Source organism: Eleutherodactylus coqui, chromosome 6, assembly GCF_035609145.1.
Source record: "Eleutherodactylus coqui strain aEleCoq1 chromosome 6, aEleCoq1.hap1, whole genome shotgun sequence".
Taxonomy (NCBI): Eukaryota; Metazoa; Chordata; class Amphibia; order Anura; family Eleutherodactylidae; genus Eleutherodactylus; species Eleutherodactylus coqui.
The window spans coordinates 105,867,289-105,886,560 of record NC_089842.1 but is presented as its reverse complement, the minus strand read 5'-3'; the positions used below and the strand labels follow the sequence as shown (position 1 = coordinate 105,886,560).

At 43.4% G+C, this 19,272-nt stretch overlaps 1 protein-coding gene across 1 annotated transcript; it reads right to left on the bottom strand.

Annotated features, from left to right (window-relative positions):
- Nucleotides 1-4,894: 4,894 nt before the first annotated feature.
- Nucleotides 4,895-18,698, bottom strand: PHF13 (PHD finger protein 13). Its single transcript, XM_066607349.1, has 4 exons — nt 18,250-18,698; nt 12,565-12,666; nt 8,033-8,624; nt 4,895-5,664 (listed from the first exon to the last, which is right to left on the bottom strand). The coding sequence occupies exons 1-4, from the start codon at nt 18,283-18,285 to the stop codon at nt 5,438-5,440; spliced, it is 957 nt and encodes a 318-aa protein (XP_066463446.1). The 5' UTR covers nt 18,286-18,698; the 3' UTR covers nt 4,895-5,437.
- Between the last annotated feature and the right edge of the window lie 574 nt (nt 18,699-19,272).

The following is a 19,272-nucleotide window of genomic DNA, read 5'->3' as shown; positions in this document are numbered from 1 at the left end:
GCGTCCTACATCCTGCTTCGGCGTGACACGCCGGCCACGTCACATGACACGCCCACGGCGTCATATGACGCGGCGGTGGTAGGTGGGGAAGCGGTTTCACGCTATCTTCCGCTGTGCTACAGCGGAAGATAGTGTGACAGACGGCTTCCATTGACTGCAATGAAAGACGTCCGCGCGTACACCCGCGGCAAGTAGAACATGCCGTGGGTGAGGTCGGGTAATTTCACAGTGCGGAATTCCGCACCGTGAGCATTGAGCTATTAGGTTTAATAGAACCTAATAGTTGCGGGCAATGCGGCGGAAATCCGTCTGTGGGAAGGAGCCCTAAGTCTAGGCCTTTTATGAAAAAGTTGCCATTTCTTAATATATACACAAAATGAAGCGCACCCATCCAAATGAAGTTAAAATATTGATATCTTTATTTACAAATGTACAGAGTTTCACAGAAACATTGTCCTTGCAAATACACAAGTCTTGTACATCACATAATGTTTCCCAGTCTGTGCTCTATAAAGCATGTTCAATGTTCCTCTCAGTCTTCTAGAGCAAAAAAAAAAAGCCATATATATATATATATATATTTTTATATATACAAATACTTCCAATGTAGCTATCAGGAATATTACTGAGAGTAACTTTAAACAATGCAAGACCAAACACCCTAAAAGACATTAAGAAATGAGCAAGTTGTGCCGAACGCACTCCAATTAAAAAAAAAAAAAAAAAAAAAGAACCAATCTTTGACTTTTTCTGGAAATATGTCCGTGTAAGTACTCAGTGTAAGTCGGTCGGCTCCCTTGCTTTGAAAGTAATGTTAAATAAGTCAACATGGAAAAAAAACAACTATTGACAAGCTTCTAAAGTACCATCTTTAGAATAGCTTCACATGACAAACAAAAAAAAAAATTAAAAGAAAAATGTACATTTCTATATTTCGGGCCACGGCTTCTACGAACAATGTGATTAATGATCTATAAGCCCTGTGCACCCCCAGATAATAAGACATTGACAGGTTGTCTCTACACATTAGGCAGACAATATTCACAGAGATCGGCGTAGATGTGACAATTCTATTTCACCACTTTTGTTTGGTCTCTTGTGAAAAAATTTTTTATTCGTTTACACATCATACGAACTTATAGTATAGAGCGCTACGTCTTCAAGAAGGGTGTACAATATAGTGATGAACAATGGCATCATAGTGTAGTTTAAAGAGAAAGTGGCTCGTACCGCGGAAGCAAAGGGGTTAAATTGTGGTTAGAAAGAAAAAAAAAAAAGACGAAAAACTTGTGTAAAAAAAACAAAAAAAAAGTAGTTTCTGTATAAGGGCTGGAAGAAGTTAGATTTGTGAAGATGCTCTGCAGCAGCTAAGGTTTTGTACTTCATACTTTTTTTTCTGCTTGCCAACAGCGACCATGCGCCATCTTTCTCTCACGTGGTGCGATACAAAAATGTAAGAAATTTTTTTTTTAAATTCCATGACTTCTGCTTATCACCTTATTTATTCCCCACAGGATATTAAATGGTGGAAAAAAAAAATGACTTTTTCTTTATTATTTAAAGGACATTGCATGAAAATCAGCTAATGGAGCACAACACTCTAATACTCTCCTTCCACATTGCGCCGCGAGCGTGAATCTGAGTGGTTGCTTCTCAAAAAGATAACATTTGTCAAACTGGTTTACAGTCAGTCAATGTAAATGGTGCAAAATGACTGCCTAGTAAAGATGGCGGCCTGGTTTAGCGTCCAGACTATAACTATGGTCTTCTCCATGACTAGCACTGGGTCAAGACAAAGAGATACAAGAATAAAAACAGTCATTGTGCTGGACCTGTAGCGCCATGCCTATGGAGCAGTCATGGGTTATAGGTTTTGTATGGAGGTATTGCTCCTACACTTCTGTTGTAGTATGGATCAGCCATTTTATGCTCATAGCTGCGATATGAAATAGTCAAAATGGCTGCCATACTTAAATTCTGCCATTCTTAGTTTGCCAGATTTAGTGGTGTCAAGGAGAGCCATTGCCCATAGCTAGCAATTTCTGCTCATAACCCATAATCTCATGACGGCTCTGGACAACATCCGTCTAAGTAACTGCACCCCGATATGAGTGTTTGGCTAAATCTTCCTTTCATTAATTGAGCATTTTTATCACCCAATTAAAGCAGTAAGAGGGAAGAGGACACTTTGCCTTTTTGCTTTATCGCAGCGCATGGGAAAGTGTCTGATGTGACCGAATAGTGATCAGCGTTAAACTTTTTTTCAGCCCTTTCCCAATCTTCTCCCCAACTTTCTGCTTTTCCCATGCTATGACTGAAATATAATAGACCAGAGGTAGATAAAGTGACCCTCAGCGCCTGGACAAACAAAAATGGCACTCCTGCTCCGACTACCTGCTGTGCACTATGTATTAGTATGTAATGGTCATCTAAGACCAGAGGCATAACTTAAAGCTCCTGGGCCCCAATGCAAAACCTGTAACAGGGCCCCCAACTATAATGCTTTATTCATAGTACTGGGCTCCCTATATGGAGAAGAGAGGCCTTATGGGCCCCCTAAGGCTCCTGGGCCCGGGTGCAACCGCATCCCTGCATCCGCTATAGTTACCCCAGTGTCTAAGACCCTACATGCTGCTCTGACCGGCCAGCATGGTTTTACCAGGTGTGGTACTTTAGACTCCTGCTGCACGCAGTGAACATCAGTTATCCGAGAAGCTAGTGCAGCCATCTTTGCTTGTCCAGGCCTGGAGGGTCACTTTAAAGAGGGTTTAGAAAAAGTTCAAAAAGGGGCAGAAACAAAAATCAACACAACTATACTCACCTTTAAAATGCCTCCCTCCCCCATGTCCAACAGCGCTGATCCAGTCCTAAAAGCGATGGCAGGGCTCAAGTGCTGTTCATTACTCAGTCACTGCCCTCAGTACAGGACTGCAGCTAGCAACTGGCTGAACGGACATGACCGCGACTGGATCTGGGAGTCATTTAAAAGGAAAGTATAGTTTCTTCCTTTATTTTACACCAAAAATCTCAATTTAAAAAAAAACTCTTCAAAAACCTCATAAATAAGGCCCCATTTTGAAACCTTTTTCTCACACAAGTGTCTGTTCTTTATTGCTATTCTTGTTTAAAATGAATTCTTAGAGGAGCCGTTTGTCCGTTCGTTCTCCAGCTGTCTGTTGTAGTAAATACGTGTGTGCTTCATGCGACAGTTCTGGAGCGTCTTCTCTTATAACTCAGCATGGTGCCGTTCCTCTTCAAAAACTTTACGGACAGCGGGTTGTTACCAGCTGGCAGTGTGACCTTACAGTCTTAGGGCTCATGTCCACGGGCAAAATGACATTTAAAATCCGCAGCGGATCTCCCGCGCGCGGATCCGCACCCCATAGGGATGCATTGACCACCCGCGGGTACATAAATACCCGCGGATCGTCAATAAAAGTGATTTAAAAAAAAATGGAGCATGAAAAAATCTGGACCATGCTCCATTTTCATGCGGGTCTCCCGCGGGGACGGCTCCCGCGGGCTTCTATTGAAGCCTATGGAAGCCGTCCGGACCCGCGGGAGACCTAAAATAGGAATTTAAAGCATTTACTCACCCGCAGCGGGCCGCGAAGCTCTGCTCTTCCTCACGGCTGCATCTCCCTTGCTTCGGCTCGGCGGATGTGCCCGGCGCATGCGCGCGGCACGTCGACGACGTGCCGGCGATGTGCCGCCGGCGTCAGGAATTCATCCGCCGGCCGAAAATGAAGATCCGGCTGTGAGGAACAGCTGATCTTCGCCGTCCGCTACGGAAAGGTAAATGCTTTTAAATAGCTATTTTCAGCGCTCATGTCCGCGGGGCAGGAGGGACCCGCTGCAGATTCTACATGGAGAATCTGCAGCGGATCTGATTTTCCCCGTGGACATGAGGCCTAAAGGCTTGTTCACACAGGCATAGGCGCACTTCGCCCAGCGTGTTTGCACACAGAAGGAAAAAAAACCAAAAGAAAAAAAGTCACATTGTTTCTGAGCGAATACACAGGTCCTCTGTGTACGTCTTGCACATTCACGCACGCCACTTCAATTGGCTCTTCCGATGTGGAAATTCACACCAGGATTGGTCATGTGCATACTGTTACGTGATCACGTGTGTATTTTTTTTTTTTCACTTGATGTGTGAGTGAACATGGGGTTCTAGTCACTACACATTAAGTGCCCAAAGTCTGAGCACAGAATACGGTGTGTGAATGAGCCCTTACACTATCCAATCAGCGCCAAACTATAGGGACACACATTGGGCAGGAAGAATGGTAACACCCAGCTGTCAATTTATTCATACTTTTGCAGAAGGAATAACTGAGGATCGGCACAGCAGAAGACTAAGAAAAGAGGCTCTAGAATTCTTATTTCATGAAGAACACAATTCGTTCCTGAAGGGCTTTCACACGATCGGAATTATTCCTGTTGCTGCAGAATATCACTCCAAAATGTAGATGTTAGTGCGGACTACATCGTGGGGTGTAATGTGGGCTATTTCCACCCGTGTGAATTACGATGTGTTAACACATTGCGGATTTTGGTGCAAATCCACAGCATATTTTGCACTGCGGATTTTTGATGCAGATCCGCACCAACGCCACGGCAAGATCCATACCACTAGATGCAGATTTTCAAGTTGAAGTGGTGACGTCTTCTGCAGACCTGCGGCGGCCAGATCTGCACCAACGCTGCAGATTTACCAATGTTAGACAAGCAGCGCAGGAGATCTTACGGTAGCCCTTGAAATAAAAAAGCACATATGCAAGTAAAATATTGAACGTGTGAACCAGCTTAGCAAGATGATAAAACTCTAAAAAACAAACTACACATCAAGGTAAATGCACAATCAACAACTTGTTAAATGGAACCGATCACCTATGAAAAAAAAATATATTTATTGAAACTTTTCACAATCTGTTGTGCGCGTTGGAGGAAAGGAAATGCATCTTTTGGACAAAACACACTTGACTTCAGCTTCCACCTCGTCTTTCATATTCAACTAGAAATCCTTTTTAGAACTACAAAAATATTACAGTCACACTATTATTTTGGTCTCGCTAGTGGAGGAGGGAAGAAAACACAAGGAATTATTGGGCTACGTGGACATTTAACCCCAACGCTGCCAGGTGTTCACAAAAACTCCGGTCACAATTAAATAACGGTATTGTGTGTGGCCCAATTTTGCACAAGCAAATATGTCCGACTTGAAACAGACCCCGATTGGCAGCAAAAAAACCAAAAAAAAACGAAACAAGAAAAACTTGCTAGTCTGTAAATATGTGCGACCTCAGAAAGGTAAAAAACAAAAACAAGGTTTATTGAAACGATATTGGGTTCATCCGCACAGTAGTGTAGCCCTGTGTGCTTCTGTTGCCGTGTCCCTGGGCACACAACGGCCATTCAACTTTTTGTGTCTTTTTCAGTCTAAGAACAGCTTCCTACAGCCCATTCGTGAACGGTTTGATCGTCGGATGTCAAATTTGGTGTCTCGGCACTTTTGGCAAACGTAGATTTCTGGAACGTTAGACTTGCGGATTTTGGCACAGGACAGGTGAATCCAGGTATTGCATTCATTACACTCGATCATCGGCCGCCCAGCGAAAGGCTTCATGCAGAAGCAGGTAACAAGATGCCAGGATTCGTCATCTGCAAGAAGAGTACAACAGTCAGCGATCAAATACTTGGCATTACTTGGTTGGCGTACGACATGGCTAATAATAGGTGGCTTCGAAAATTACAATTCCGGAGCCAAGCTGCAATACCAGACACACCCGGTGAAGGAGACGGCCTCCATTTCTATTCTGGGGCCCCTTTAACTCATGAGCATGTTAAAGTGACAACTGTGAGGGGACGGGCAATTTAATATCAACCGGAACGTATCCGTGGCGCCATGACTTATTTCAAATAGGCCATTTAGCCCCAGAAAAAAACTCCCAATGCAGTGAGCAAAGAAAAAAGGATACTGTCTCCTTTAAATACTCTGCCTCTAACGACACAAGCATGAGCGCAACATCAATCCCAATCCATCAAGGTAATTAAACCCCACAATCCGAGGAAAGCGTCCGCCGCGGCCTATTGAGGTGTCAATGATTATTGAATTTTAACAGGAAAAGGAAGAGAAAGGGGGGGGGGGGGGGGGGGGAATAAAAATGTTAAATAATTGTTGGCTGATTGGGAGGAGCAGCGCCGCGCTCTAACGACGAGCGGATTCTAATCCAAATTGAGCTCCAATTTAATTAAAGCGACACAAGACATCGCTGGCGAGGAGCAAAAATGAGGGATTAGGAAATTCCTGGGGACTTCATTCACATGCAGGGCGGTTCACAGATAAAGCAGGAGGGCCAAGCGACGGAATAGAGTGGCTTCATTAGGACGCGACGCTGTACACAGCTGCGTTACCGAAAAGCCCTGATAAATTCTGGATTATCAAATGTTGGACTAGCAAAACTGCCAGTTTAAAAAAAAAAAAAAAGCCAGCAGTCCTGTCCAGCCTAGCAACAAAAACTAAAAAAATGGCAACCCCCCCCCTTCCTTGTACTGGCAAAATAATTCACTAAATTCCGCATTAGATAATGCAGACATTTTGTTAGTCCGGTATGGAAGACAGATGTTGTTTGCGAGGAAACCACATTCGATTGCCTGGTAATGCAGTAGACAAAAGGGCTTCCTGCACTGATGGCCAGACTGCATGGAAAGTAGCCCAGTAGGGACAGCCTGTATATACTGAAGGCAGCCATTTTATAATATATAAACAAGGGTCAGTACTATAGAGTTCGGTTGGTGGCCATCTTGCACCTTGGCATCAGCTGGTGATACTACTGAAGGCCACCGGGTGGGCAGCCATTTTGTTTCCTAACAGGTTATCACAAAGGTTTCTCAACATCAGAGACAGATACATAACATCAGACAAAGTAAGTGCCGAATTATCAGATGCTAGACTATAGGAATTAATTCACCAGCAAGGATAAATGTTGTGTGGTATAGTATAGATATAGGCTGCCACATCCATGCTAAACTCAACCCTTCCCGACCCATGTGAAGGGTCTCACTACCCAAGTCAGCAACCTACAGCACACTGATGAGGGGAGAAAACCCTGAAACAGCTGTCTGTGTATGGATTCGGGCTTGGTTTTCAATTCCCAGTCATTGTTATAAGGCTTGTATAAAGAGTCTAACATTAGCATGCAGGAATGTTGCTTTTCAAGAGGTGGCGCTGCAGAGGAAGTGTATCATCTTCCTTATTTGCCAAATCCAAGGAATTGTATTGGGAACATATTTATGCGACGGCCATCAAAACAACAGACCCCCATTATAAAAGTCAGTGGGGTCCATCGGGCACTTTGGAATTCTAACGCAATAGATCCGGTAAAGTGTCACAACTTCTGCTGCGCCCAAATCAATTAACTTGCATTTGCACCAATTCACAGTGGGCCTCGTGTGAAAAGCAAAGTACAGCTAACAGGGGAAACTGTTGCCCATAGCAACCAATCACATCATCCCTTTCAAACATGAGGCCTATTGTTGGCGGCCATTTTGTGTATTACACACGAGGTAGCAGCTGAGGACATGACTATATTGGCAATATCTGACAAGACCCTTTCTAACAGTAGGCTAGCTCATCGATAAGTTATGTGCTTTGCCCTCACAACAAAATGGCTGCCAAAACAATGTAGTCCTAAAGGCAGAGCATCTGACTTACAAAACTCACATTTCCTGCGTTCAAGAACATCTGCTTTGAAACTAGAACCGAGAATGTCTGAGAGGCGCACCTGTGAGCAGCAGCCATTTTGTACACAAAACCAACAATGCTTTCAACATGGTGGCCAAACAGCAATAAAAACGGTGTGTGAACATACCCTAACATAAAACTCTCACCGAGACAAACCCCTTTAAGGTAGGGCATTGATTTTACATCAACGAATGGGCACAATTATGCCACGTAACATTTGGGAGGGGTACTTAACGTGGCGCCTACATGTTAATAAGCCTATGAAACCAATCATGAGTACTCTACCTGAATCCACCATGATGTCCTCGTCATTCCCTGTGCCGTCTTCATCCCGAAACACCACCTGCTTTCCCTGCCGTATGACCGTTCGTTTGCCCAAGTTCACCTCGAAGTACTCAGTCTTTATGTCCTCCGTCTCGTCCGAAGTCATGGTGACGGACGCACTGTCCATACTGTTATTACAGCTCTCAAACACAGGGTCTGGGGTCTCGTGCTTTGGAGACATTTTAAGATCCAGTGGATGGTCCAGCACCGGGACGGGCATGATTTCCTCAGGCAACGGGTCCTCCGGCTCGATTTTTATAAAGGCCTTCATGTACTCTTCCTCTTTTACGACTTGTTGCTCCTTTTTCTTCAGTTTTTTCTTTTTCTTTATTTTATCCAGTTTCTTGCGGTCCAGGAGGAAACTGCCGAGCTTGGAGCGCTTCAGCATGGAGGGGTAGGAGCGGTCATGTTTCAGCTCCCCAAAACTTCTTCGCTTTTTAAGCGGTAAAGCCCCAGTAGAAGAGACGTCCTGGAATCTGGAGTCCCAGCTGTCACTGTCTATGGTGCTTCCTGTGCTGTTGGGAGGGCTGGAGCCGGCTCTAAGAGGGGACTCCTGAGGAGAGGAACATAAAAAGAGAAATGAGACCACAACTTACTCCAGACATTAAGACAAATACTTTCCACTTCCTCCACTTCAGTTCATTTACAAATACGATATCCACCCTTCATATTAACGAGACAAGTATTCCTAAACCCACAGATTCTATATTCATTTTACCCTCGAAGTGGCTTTCTATTGCACTCAGTGCTGCCCCCTGCTGAGTAATGCACAACATAAAAGTGAATAAAGGGATATGACAACAGTTGAAGCAGTAGTAACTCTCATCTTTACTTGATTAGCCCTATACTCCCTTCCTCCCGCCCATCCAAGAATGCAACAGCCATCATACTGCCCCCCTGTATGCAAAAGGCTATAACTGCTTTAACACTGTCCCCTATGTACAAGGCTATAACTGCTTTAACACTGCCCCCTATGTACAAGGCTATAACTGCTTTAACACTGCCCCCTATGTACAAGGCTATAACTGCTTTAACACTGCCCCCTATGTACAAGGCTATAACTGCTTTAACACTGCCCCCTATGTACAAGGCTATAACTGCTTTAACACTGCCCCCTATGTACAAGACTATAACTGCTATAACACTGCCCCCTATGTACAAGAATATAACTGCTATAACACTGCCCCCTATGTACAAGAATATAACTGCTATAACACTGCCCCCTATGTACAAGAATATAACTGCTATAACACTGCCCCCTATGTACAAGAATATAACTGCTATAACACTGCCCCCTATGTACAAGAATATAACTGCTATAACACTGCCCCCTATGTACAAGAATATAACTGCTATAACACTGCCCCCTATGTACAAGAATATAACTGCTATAACACTGCCCCCTATGTACAAGAATATAACTGCTATAACACTGCCCCCTATGTACAAGAATATAACTGCTATAACACTGCCCCCTATGTACAAGAATATAACTGCTATAACACTGCCCCCTATGTACAAGAATATAACTGCTATAACACTGCCCCCTATGTACAAGAATATAACTGCTATAACACTGCCCCCTATGTACAAGAATATAACTGCTATAACACTGCCCCCTATGTACAAGAATATAACTGCTATAACACTGCCCCCTATGTACAAGAATATAACTGCTATAACACTGCCCCCTATGTACAAGAATATAACTGCTATAACACTGCCCCCTATGTACAAGAATATAACTGCTATAACACTGCCCCCTATGTACAAGAATATAACTGCTATAACACTGCCCCCTATGTACAAGAATATAACTGCTATAACACTGCCCCCTATGTACAAGAATATAACTGCTATAACACTGCCCCCTATGTACAAGAATATAACTGCTATAACACTGCCCCCTATGTACAAGAATATAACTACTATAACAGTGCCTCCTATGTACAAGAATATAACTACTATAATACTGCCTCCTATGTACAAGAATATAACTACTATAATACTGTCTCCTATATACAAGAATATAACTACTATAATGCTGCCCCCGGTATACAGGAATATAACTACTATAATACTGCCCCCTATGTACAAGAATATAACTACTATAATACTGCCTCCTATGTACAAGAATATAACTACTATAATACTGTCTCCTATATACAAGAATATAACTACTATAATACTGCCTCCTATGTACAAGAATATAACTACTATAATACTGTCTCCTATATACAAGAATATAACTACTATAATACTGCCTCCTATGTACAAGAATATAACTACTATAATAGTGCCTCCTATGTACAAGTATATAGCTATTATAATACTGCTCCCTATGTACAAGAATATAACTACTATAATAGTGCCTCCTATGTACAAGAATATAACTACTATAATACTGCCTCCTGTGTACAAGAATATAACTACTATAATACTGCCTCCTATGTACAAGAATATAACTACTATAATACTGCCCCCTGTGTATAAGAATATAACTACTATAATACTGTCCCCTATGTACAAGAATATAACTACTATAATACTGCCCCCTATGTACAAGAATATAACTACTATAATACTGTCCCCTATGTACAAGAATATAACTACTATAATACTGCCTCCTATGTACAAGAATATAACTACTATAATACTGCTCCCTATGTACAAGAATATAACTAGTATAATACTGCCCCCTATGTACAGGAATATAACTACTATAATACTGCCCCCTATGTACAGGAATATAACTACTATAATACTGCCCCCTATGTACAAGAATATAACTACTATAATACTGCTCCCTATGTACAAGAATATAACTACTATAATACTGCCCCCTATGTACAGGAATATAAACTACTATAATACTGTCCCTCTATGTACAAGAATATAACTACTATAATACTGCCCCCTATGTACAAGAATATAACTACTATAATACTGCCTGCTATGTACAAGAATATAACTACTATAATACTGTCCCCTATGTACAAGAATATAACTACTATAATACTGCCCCCTATGTACAAGAATATAACTACTATAATACTGCCCCCTATGTACAGGAATATAACTACTATAATACTGTCCCTCTATGTACAAGAATATAACTACTATAATACTGCCCCCTATGTACAAGAATATAACTACTATAATACTGCCTGCTATGTACAAGAATATAACTACTATAATACTGCCCCTATGTACAAGAATATAACTACTATAATACTGCCTCCCTATGTACAAGAATATAACTACTATAATACTGCCTCCTATGTACAAGAATATAACTACTATAATACTGCCCCTATGTACAAGAATATAACTACTATAATACTGCTCCTATGTACAAGAATATAGCTACTATAATACTGCCCCTATGTACAAGAATATAACTACTATAATACTGCATCTATGTACAAGAATATAACTACTATAATACTGCCTCCCTATGTACAAGAATATAACTACTATAATACTGCCTCCTATGTACAAGAATATAACTACTCTGTGGACATTTTGAACAGTGACCAAACACCAAGCTTTCCAGTCATTTAGGAAACAGTCAGCCACTTACAATTAGTCACCACTTGGTTATATCACTGATGTTTTGTAATACTTTGCATTGGCAACACCACAAGATGGCTGCTGCCACTGCACACCGACTAGTCAGATGACATTTATCACCAACAACAAACCGCAAAATGTCATCATGAGAGCAGAAATATCTCAGCAAAATAAATAATTTTGTAGCATCATTTTTCTCGTGTCTCTTTACCCAAAGCAGATTCACTTAGCCTCCGCCCATACATTCCCCAGTGGGTTCATTCCCTCATTCAATGATTACATTCAACTGCGCCAGTGCAAAGTTTGCCAGATAAACCAATAAGTGTTTAACCGTACATTTTTTTCCTCTTGTAGCTGAGAGCTCGTTCCATTTCTGCTGCAGCTTGAGATGGCTCTGCAGAGGAGCTTTGCCCAGGGGCTCGCTACAAAACCAGCCCATCAGACTGATGAAAATGGCGCAAGCGGCATAATATATTTGCTTTGATCAGGTGGGCCTAGAAGACGCACCACAAGCTCTGAGGCACGTGCACCAATAGTTTACACCATAGTGTTACACATCTCACTAATATGGCAGTCCAACCCCTTTCACATACGCCACATTGTCAAAATAGCTGTAACAAGTGTCAAAAACACCTTGTACTTAATAGTAGATTGGGTTCGCTGCTTTCAGATAGCCTTTTCAACGGCTCAGATTTCTTATTTTTTTGACAAACAGTGCCACTTCTGTCTATAGGATGGGTCTGGTATTGCAGCTTACACCCCCACCCCCCCATCCCCCTTTTATCCTGTACAACCCCTTAAAGCACTTAATTCTGGATATCAGTGGTGGTCCGAGTTCACCGACTTCACCAGTGTCAAGTCTAGTACATATCCGAAAGTCTCACCGGATTATTCGTATATAGCAGTATATGACTACTCACCTCTTCGGGGTACGGTATGTACCCTGCATATGCCAGCACAAACGTACAGAACTTATTGAAATCCTCCACAGTCCTCCTCCGCCTGTAGTTTGGGGTTCCATCCTAAAATATAATGAAACATTGATCATTACGATTTTTTACCTGCCGTAACACTTGAATCACGTCTATATTACTGTCATGTTTAACCCACTAGTGCCCAAGCAGCGGCTTTGTTATTCATGTTATGTCATACTGTTAACTCCACCAGCTGCGCTCACATTCGCGTCCGTCTCCGTTAAGAGCCTAACCCACAGATTCCGTCAACTTTGCTGGGAAAATATGGCACAGCACAGCTAAATTGCTGGACATTATGATGGAATCTGACAGACTCCATTAGAAGTCAGTGGGGACAGATGGAAAGGTCTAGTTGTGTAACCTATCATAATGAGTGGCCTTTTTGCCATGTGACATGACTTCCCAGCCAAACTGAATGTCCCAGTGTCTGCAGGCAGATCTCACAGTGTCTGCAGGCAGGCATGAGACTTCAACACCTGATGCTCCTGCTGTAAGCAGGATGGTCTGGAACACAGCAGAGCACTTCAGAATCTTAGAGCCAGGTAGATGCAATACCAGAATAAACCTCACAGTGGAGCTACTAACTACCAGCATCCAATCGCATCAAGGTAAAATGTTTCTATTATGATGAGTTACCTGTATATAATACACAATAATATGCATTTTTTAAAAAGGTACGTGCCATTAATATATTTATACATAGAATATTAAGTAGTCCAAGCGTTCATGTGCCATATGCCAACAGCCGGCATGCCCTTACATACATATACATTGAATAATATTTACAGAGCACTGAACATATTAACAGAGCTACAGTAATAACATGCTTCACTTGTGAATAGCTAGTACAGATCATCAAACCCCCTGGTGGACAAAGGCAGAACTGCAGCAGAAGGAAAATGCTGAATTGGCAGGCAGGCCAGCCAACACTTAACCCTTTGTTATGACACCTGTTCTGCAGTCGGGCACACAAGTATTCGAGTCTGGATGAACTTAGTGTAATAACATTATGAGTTCTCCCTCTTCTGTCAACATCTTCCTCGGTTTCTGGCCCTCATGATATCGGACCTCTATTTTCAAGCTAAAAGGAGACCTGAGATTTTTCTCTGCAGATCCCAACAGGATCTACTGGCTGGGGACGGACCAATAGAGAGGCTGGGGATTACACGGGTTGTACTTTAACCCATCTGGTCCTTTTCTCTTCCCTTGGGAGAAGCAGCGCCAGATTATCAGGTAGCCACTTATCCCTTCCATAGAAGTAACAAAAATTCAACTGAAGCAAACAAGGGGAGTCCGATGATGGTTCTAATGTCTATGGGCAGGACAGACTCTGCCTGTCTATAGTGTAACATGTAGATACCGAGACCACAATGGAACACAGGGATCAGGCTGCATTCACACGGCGAGCACGAGCGGACGATGACACAATTGGCTTGTGCAGCCCGTTTATAAAGGCGAATAAACAGTTCGCAATTTTGTTCACATAACGTCCGGTCATTTATTGTACCAGTGAACGAACGACTGAACAGGCGCTGCTTACTCGCATGTAAGCGAGCAATGATATTAATGCCTGCAGAAGATGAGCGACGAACAATCGTTTGCACTGAACGATCAGCTTCATTCAAATTCGCATGATCCAACAATTTTTTTTTTGAACGATAATCGTTCCGTGTAAAAGGGCCCTAAACTGCCTCCCCCTCCCCCAGTATAAAATGGCTGATAACAGGGAACAATAGACAACAGATTTGCACAGCAAAGGGGTTAGACACTCCATTTAGTATCCCCTTTATAAGTTACCATAAGTGAAACCCACCTATAGCACTGCGGCCAGCAGTACTGAATACGCCCAGCATGTTCTTTATTAAGTGCCCCTTCCCACTAGACCCTATAGACCTCCATAATGTGCAGTTCTTTCACACTCGTTAAACGGTGGTATTTAGTGGTTCTTAGACGATAACTGGGTGTGCATAGCCTTGGTGGAGGGCTACAAAATGCTACCATTGTGAGACACCATACAATAATGGCTTGCTTCATGCCTAAAGACCCATCATGGGTTAGTACCCAAACATAGGGAGGTTATCTACACATACGTGTATAGCACATACACACACCGACACAATGCATATAAATATTAATATACCACATATACTATATATAATATATACACATTTGTATGCAAGCTACACAACACACATTGTGCATGTCCAGTAATCTATATAGCACATATAAACTATATTACACACACCACTGATATGTATACAGCACATATACAGTATATACACTTATATTTGTATGAAAGGGCTCCTTCACACGAGCTTATGCATATTTGCGCGAGTCAGCGCTACGTTTTTGCGGACCTCAACAATGCTTTTTTGGAAACGCATCAGATTTTACCGTACTTTTTCCACCCGCAAGGCACGTTCATTTGCACATAGCAAACAAGACGCAGTGCTTGAAATGGCTAATTAGTTCCAGATGCGTTTTTCCTAGCAGAATTACGTGACATATTACACACACATCTGCGCACCCCTATTGATTTGTATGGGGACACTTGGTTCGCAAATCTGCACGGCCGAAATGCATGAACAAAATATGAAAATGTGAATAAGCCCATTGGAATCAATGCACTCTATTCTGTGCGTATTGCACATGCAAATACGCCATATGAAGGAGCCCTAAGAGACACAGCACACAGGTACTGTGCATATACTATACAGTTTATACACACTCATATTTTTAGACAGACCTTAGATACATATACAGCACATATACAATATATACACTTACATACAAACGTTAACAGGCACAGCTTATGGGAGCAATCAGTAGTCAGCCTGGGGTGGAGGTCAAAATTGCCAAACGAAAATATATAATGTAGGAGTTTTCCCTACGGTAACTATGCCAGCCTTATGTGCTCCAGACACTGGCGGAGACCTTGCCAGACCGGGATTCTTTTGGGATCTACACCATCTGGACAATACCGCTGGTATACAATCCCCATCCACGTAGCCGGATGGGACTGTATATATACACACTGACTACTGCAGCCACCCATAGATATATAGAGATCAGCCATGAAAAGTATATACAATATTAGGACTCATCAGACCGCCACGTACCTGCCAGGATTACTAATATCGCCATAATTACATGGATCCTTAAAGTCAGTCTGATAAATCTTAATTCAAATGGTTGGGTCCGGTATCAAAAGGCGCGACAATAATTATCACTACCAGCGCCAGGTACTGGTTGTGTTAGCAAGGCATATGGTCACTTTACGAGACGGTAAACATGCTGACCTTGAATATAGCAGCCTAATATTCAGTATAATTGCTGCCATGACAGTACCATATTGCAAACCTGCAATATTAATGGCGATTACACTATACACCCCCAAGAGCCCCAAAATATTTAACTGATACATATGTAAACGTATTGATGCCGGTAATACAAGTATATAGATACATACAACAGATGAGATCAGGCAACAGAATGACCCATTAACATTTGCACTGCCAGACCAAACTGGCATCAAAGTGGTCCTGATTAGGGGGACATGTTGCAGGCTCAAGTGCTGGGGGGCTTATATGGTGAACAGTGGAACTGCAGCCTAAAGGGACATCCCTAGCACTAGTGACACTGTATAGGAGGAGACTGAAGGAGAGCCCAAGGGAGGAGCATGGCTATGACTGGCAGTTAACTCCTAAAACCCCCTCTGGTCTTGGTGCATATGCTAAAACAAGGCAAGGTGGTAACCTGGAGATCCCAACTGACTGCAGGAATAGGCACAGTTTCATGTGGACAAGAGGCCTCTTCACTCTTAGGAACTATGAGCTACAATGTAACAAAAACATTAATACTAACAATATTTAGATACACTCACAACTGTATAACAAATAGCAAGCAGGTTCTATGTAGATCTATCTCTGGCATAACCCAAAAGGGCCATAATGTACCAGTCTCTCAGCATCCAAATTCTGGAGGGGCTTCTTATTAACCCCCCTCCCTCCTGCCCTGTAGACTGGGAGCCTCAGTGATACAATGTAACAAGAAACTCCTCCTCTTGGCTGCTGTCCAGACACACAATAACCATTTTAATGTTTGATTGTAGCTAAAATGAGGCTAGAATAAGGGGAGAAGTGGCTTTATAAGGTTGACCCTTGTCTTTGAGAAGAGTGAGGGGCTCTACCAGGACTGGTCAGACCGATCAAGATTTTTTTTTAAAAATGGTCACAGCAAGAGCTGCCCTTCCCCCCAGTGGCCACTAACACGTTGTGGGACCCTCATATCACATATAAATGTACAATATGTTGCATTGTTAGCCTGATTATAAATGGTTAATTAATATAAAGCCTAGCGAGAAGAGGGGAGAGGAGGTTGATGAGGGGAGAGGAGGTTGATGAGGAAAGACCCCCCCCCCCATCCACCACCACACACACACTTCCTGCACTTGCACCATCCCCCTGCTTTGTAACCCAAATGGAAGCCCCCCCACAACCACCACCACCTCACCAAATGTCAGCACCCCAAAGACAAGGACCCCAATCTCCTTAACACTTACCCACAAACAAAGCAGATAAGGAATACTAGAGGGAGTGGGTGTAGTCTGGAATATCTTGCTACCCTGATCTCCCATCCGTCTGCATTCAGATGAGGGGGGTTATTGGCACTTCAATAAGGGGGTTCACACTTTTAAATACCTAATCTGAAGTCAATCACCCCTCCCCTCCCCCAACACTTTGACATCCTGATCTTAACTTTAAAAAGGGTGGGCAACAGACCATGAGGGGTGGGAGATATGGTTCCCCTTCTAACCATCCACCTCTACAGCACCCACATATTGCCCCTATGGAGCTACAGTACAGATCAGTCGAGGAGGATTACATGGTTGGCAGACTGGCAGCTGCTGTACCTGCACGGTGCTGGACTCTACTGTCTGGGTTGGAAAGGATTAAAGTAAAGCAAACTAGAAAACCAAGCTATTTTAGGGGTCAGGGGGAGAGGGCAGAAGGACCCCCCTAACTGTAGAGTCATGATCACAGAACTGGGGTGACCGATATTAGGGTAGAGCTGCTTGAGCAGCACCCCCTCCACCCATCTCCCACACCCTCACTTTATTCTAATCAATCCATGAAATAAGGGTGGTATTGACCTACATATGCCCCCTGTACCCCAAAATGTGAGCTGGTCACGCCTCATAGTCCTGACTGTAGAGTGCATTCAAGATGGTGATTTCTGGTGATCACACTGCCAGGCTTAGATACCTGGAGAGCACAATCCACCCAACAGACAAACAAAAAAAGACCTACAAATGGTCTATAGGGAAAGGGGTGCTGCCAGGGGCTTGTGGGGGTACGAGCTGGCACATGGGGGCTCCATAGAGGGGCACAGAAACACTTTTTTTTGTTGCAAGGACAAGATGGCGTAAGTTGTAATGAGAGATGGGTCAGGGAGTGAGAGTAATAGGACTGATCTATGGAGATAGCACAGCAGTCGGGTGCATAGATGCATGCATTGCTGGGGTGGGGGTGGTGGGTGAGGGGAAGGGTTTTGGGGTGCACACACACAAGGAGTACTGTGGAGAGGATTACACTGATCCTGTACAAGTAAGGAAAAATAAAATCAACTTACCTCTGAATCAAAAGTTGAGGTTGATGCAGTATCCATGAGTAGGGGGCAGAAACAGGGAGAGGCAGTCCAGGGGGTGGGTGACCCACAAAAGATTGGGGAATCAGGGAATGTGCTCGTCAAGGTGGAGGGGGATCACACCTCTGATCGGTAGGGGATCTCCTTGGATGGGTCCTGAAAAAGTTGGGGTGCAATCCTAGGGAGGGTCAGGTGTCCAGCCCAGGCACATCCAAGCTCTCCAAATCGTCCTCAGGGCTGAGTCAGATCATAGCTTCACCGAGCAAGTAACATAACCAGCAAGAACAGGAGCAGCCCCCCACTTCAAATGCCAACCTGCCGCCCCCCAAAACAGCTTGCACCGTGCAACAGCCCCAGCCAACTCCTCCAGCTTTCAATGGATCTCTGGTTTTCTTCGCTCTCCTCTCACCCTCCTAGTCTCTTCTGATGTCACTGACAATTTGCTTTTGTTAATCTCTCCTCCTTGGTAGGATTGGTCAGTCTCTGGAGGAAATCACCCACAACGCGGAGGACGCCGGGAATTGTAGTTTTTTCTTTCCCATCTCCAAGCTGGCCGCGGGTGTTTTTTTTTATTCCCTTCAATTAGCTTTATTGACAACGGACAAAAGTTGCTTGGAGTGTTTAAAAGCGCCCGAAAACCGTCCAGTTTTGCCAAGTGAGGAGCAGAGGGGTGGCTGGAATATAGTATTTTGTTTTAGTATAATGGTATTGTATTTACATGACTAGGTGGTTTGAATGCATTTTTGCTCCATGTGGGAGATATATGCTGTATGTGCCTGTATAGAGGACGGGTCACGTGGGCGGTGTGGGCGTGGGCAGGCAATAAATCAGATAATAGGTCAAGGCGCTGCTGGGCAAGACTGTGCTGCCATGTGGTGCTAGGAGGTGGGTGAGGGGCATCGAAGGAACCAGGCTGAAGTGCAAGTGATAAAAAGTCACTGGGTAGATATACTAATCCTGAAGGCCGTCTTCAGGCGGGCGGAATCCGCCATCGAAATCTGCGGTAAA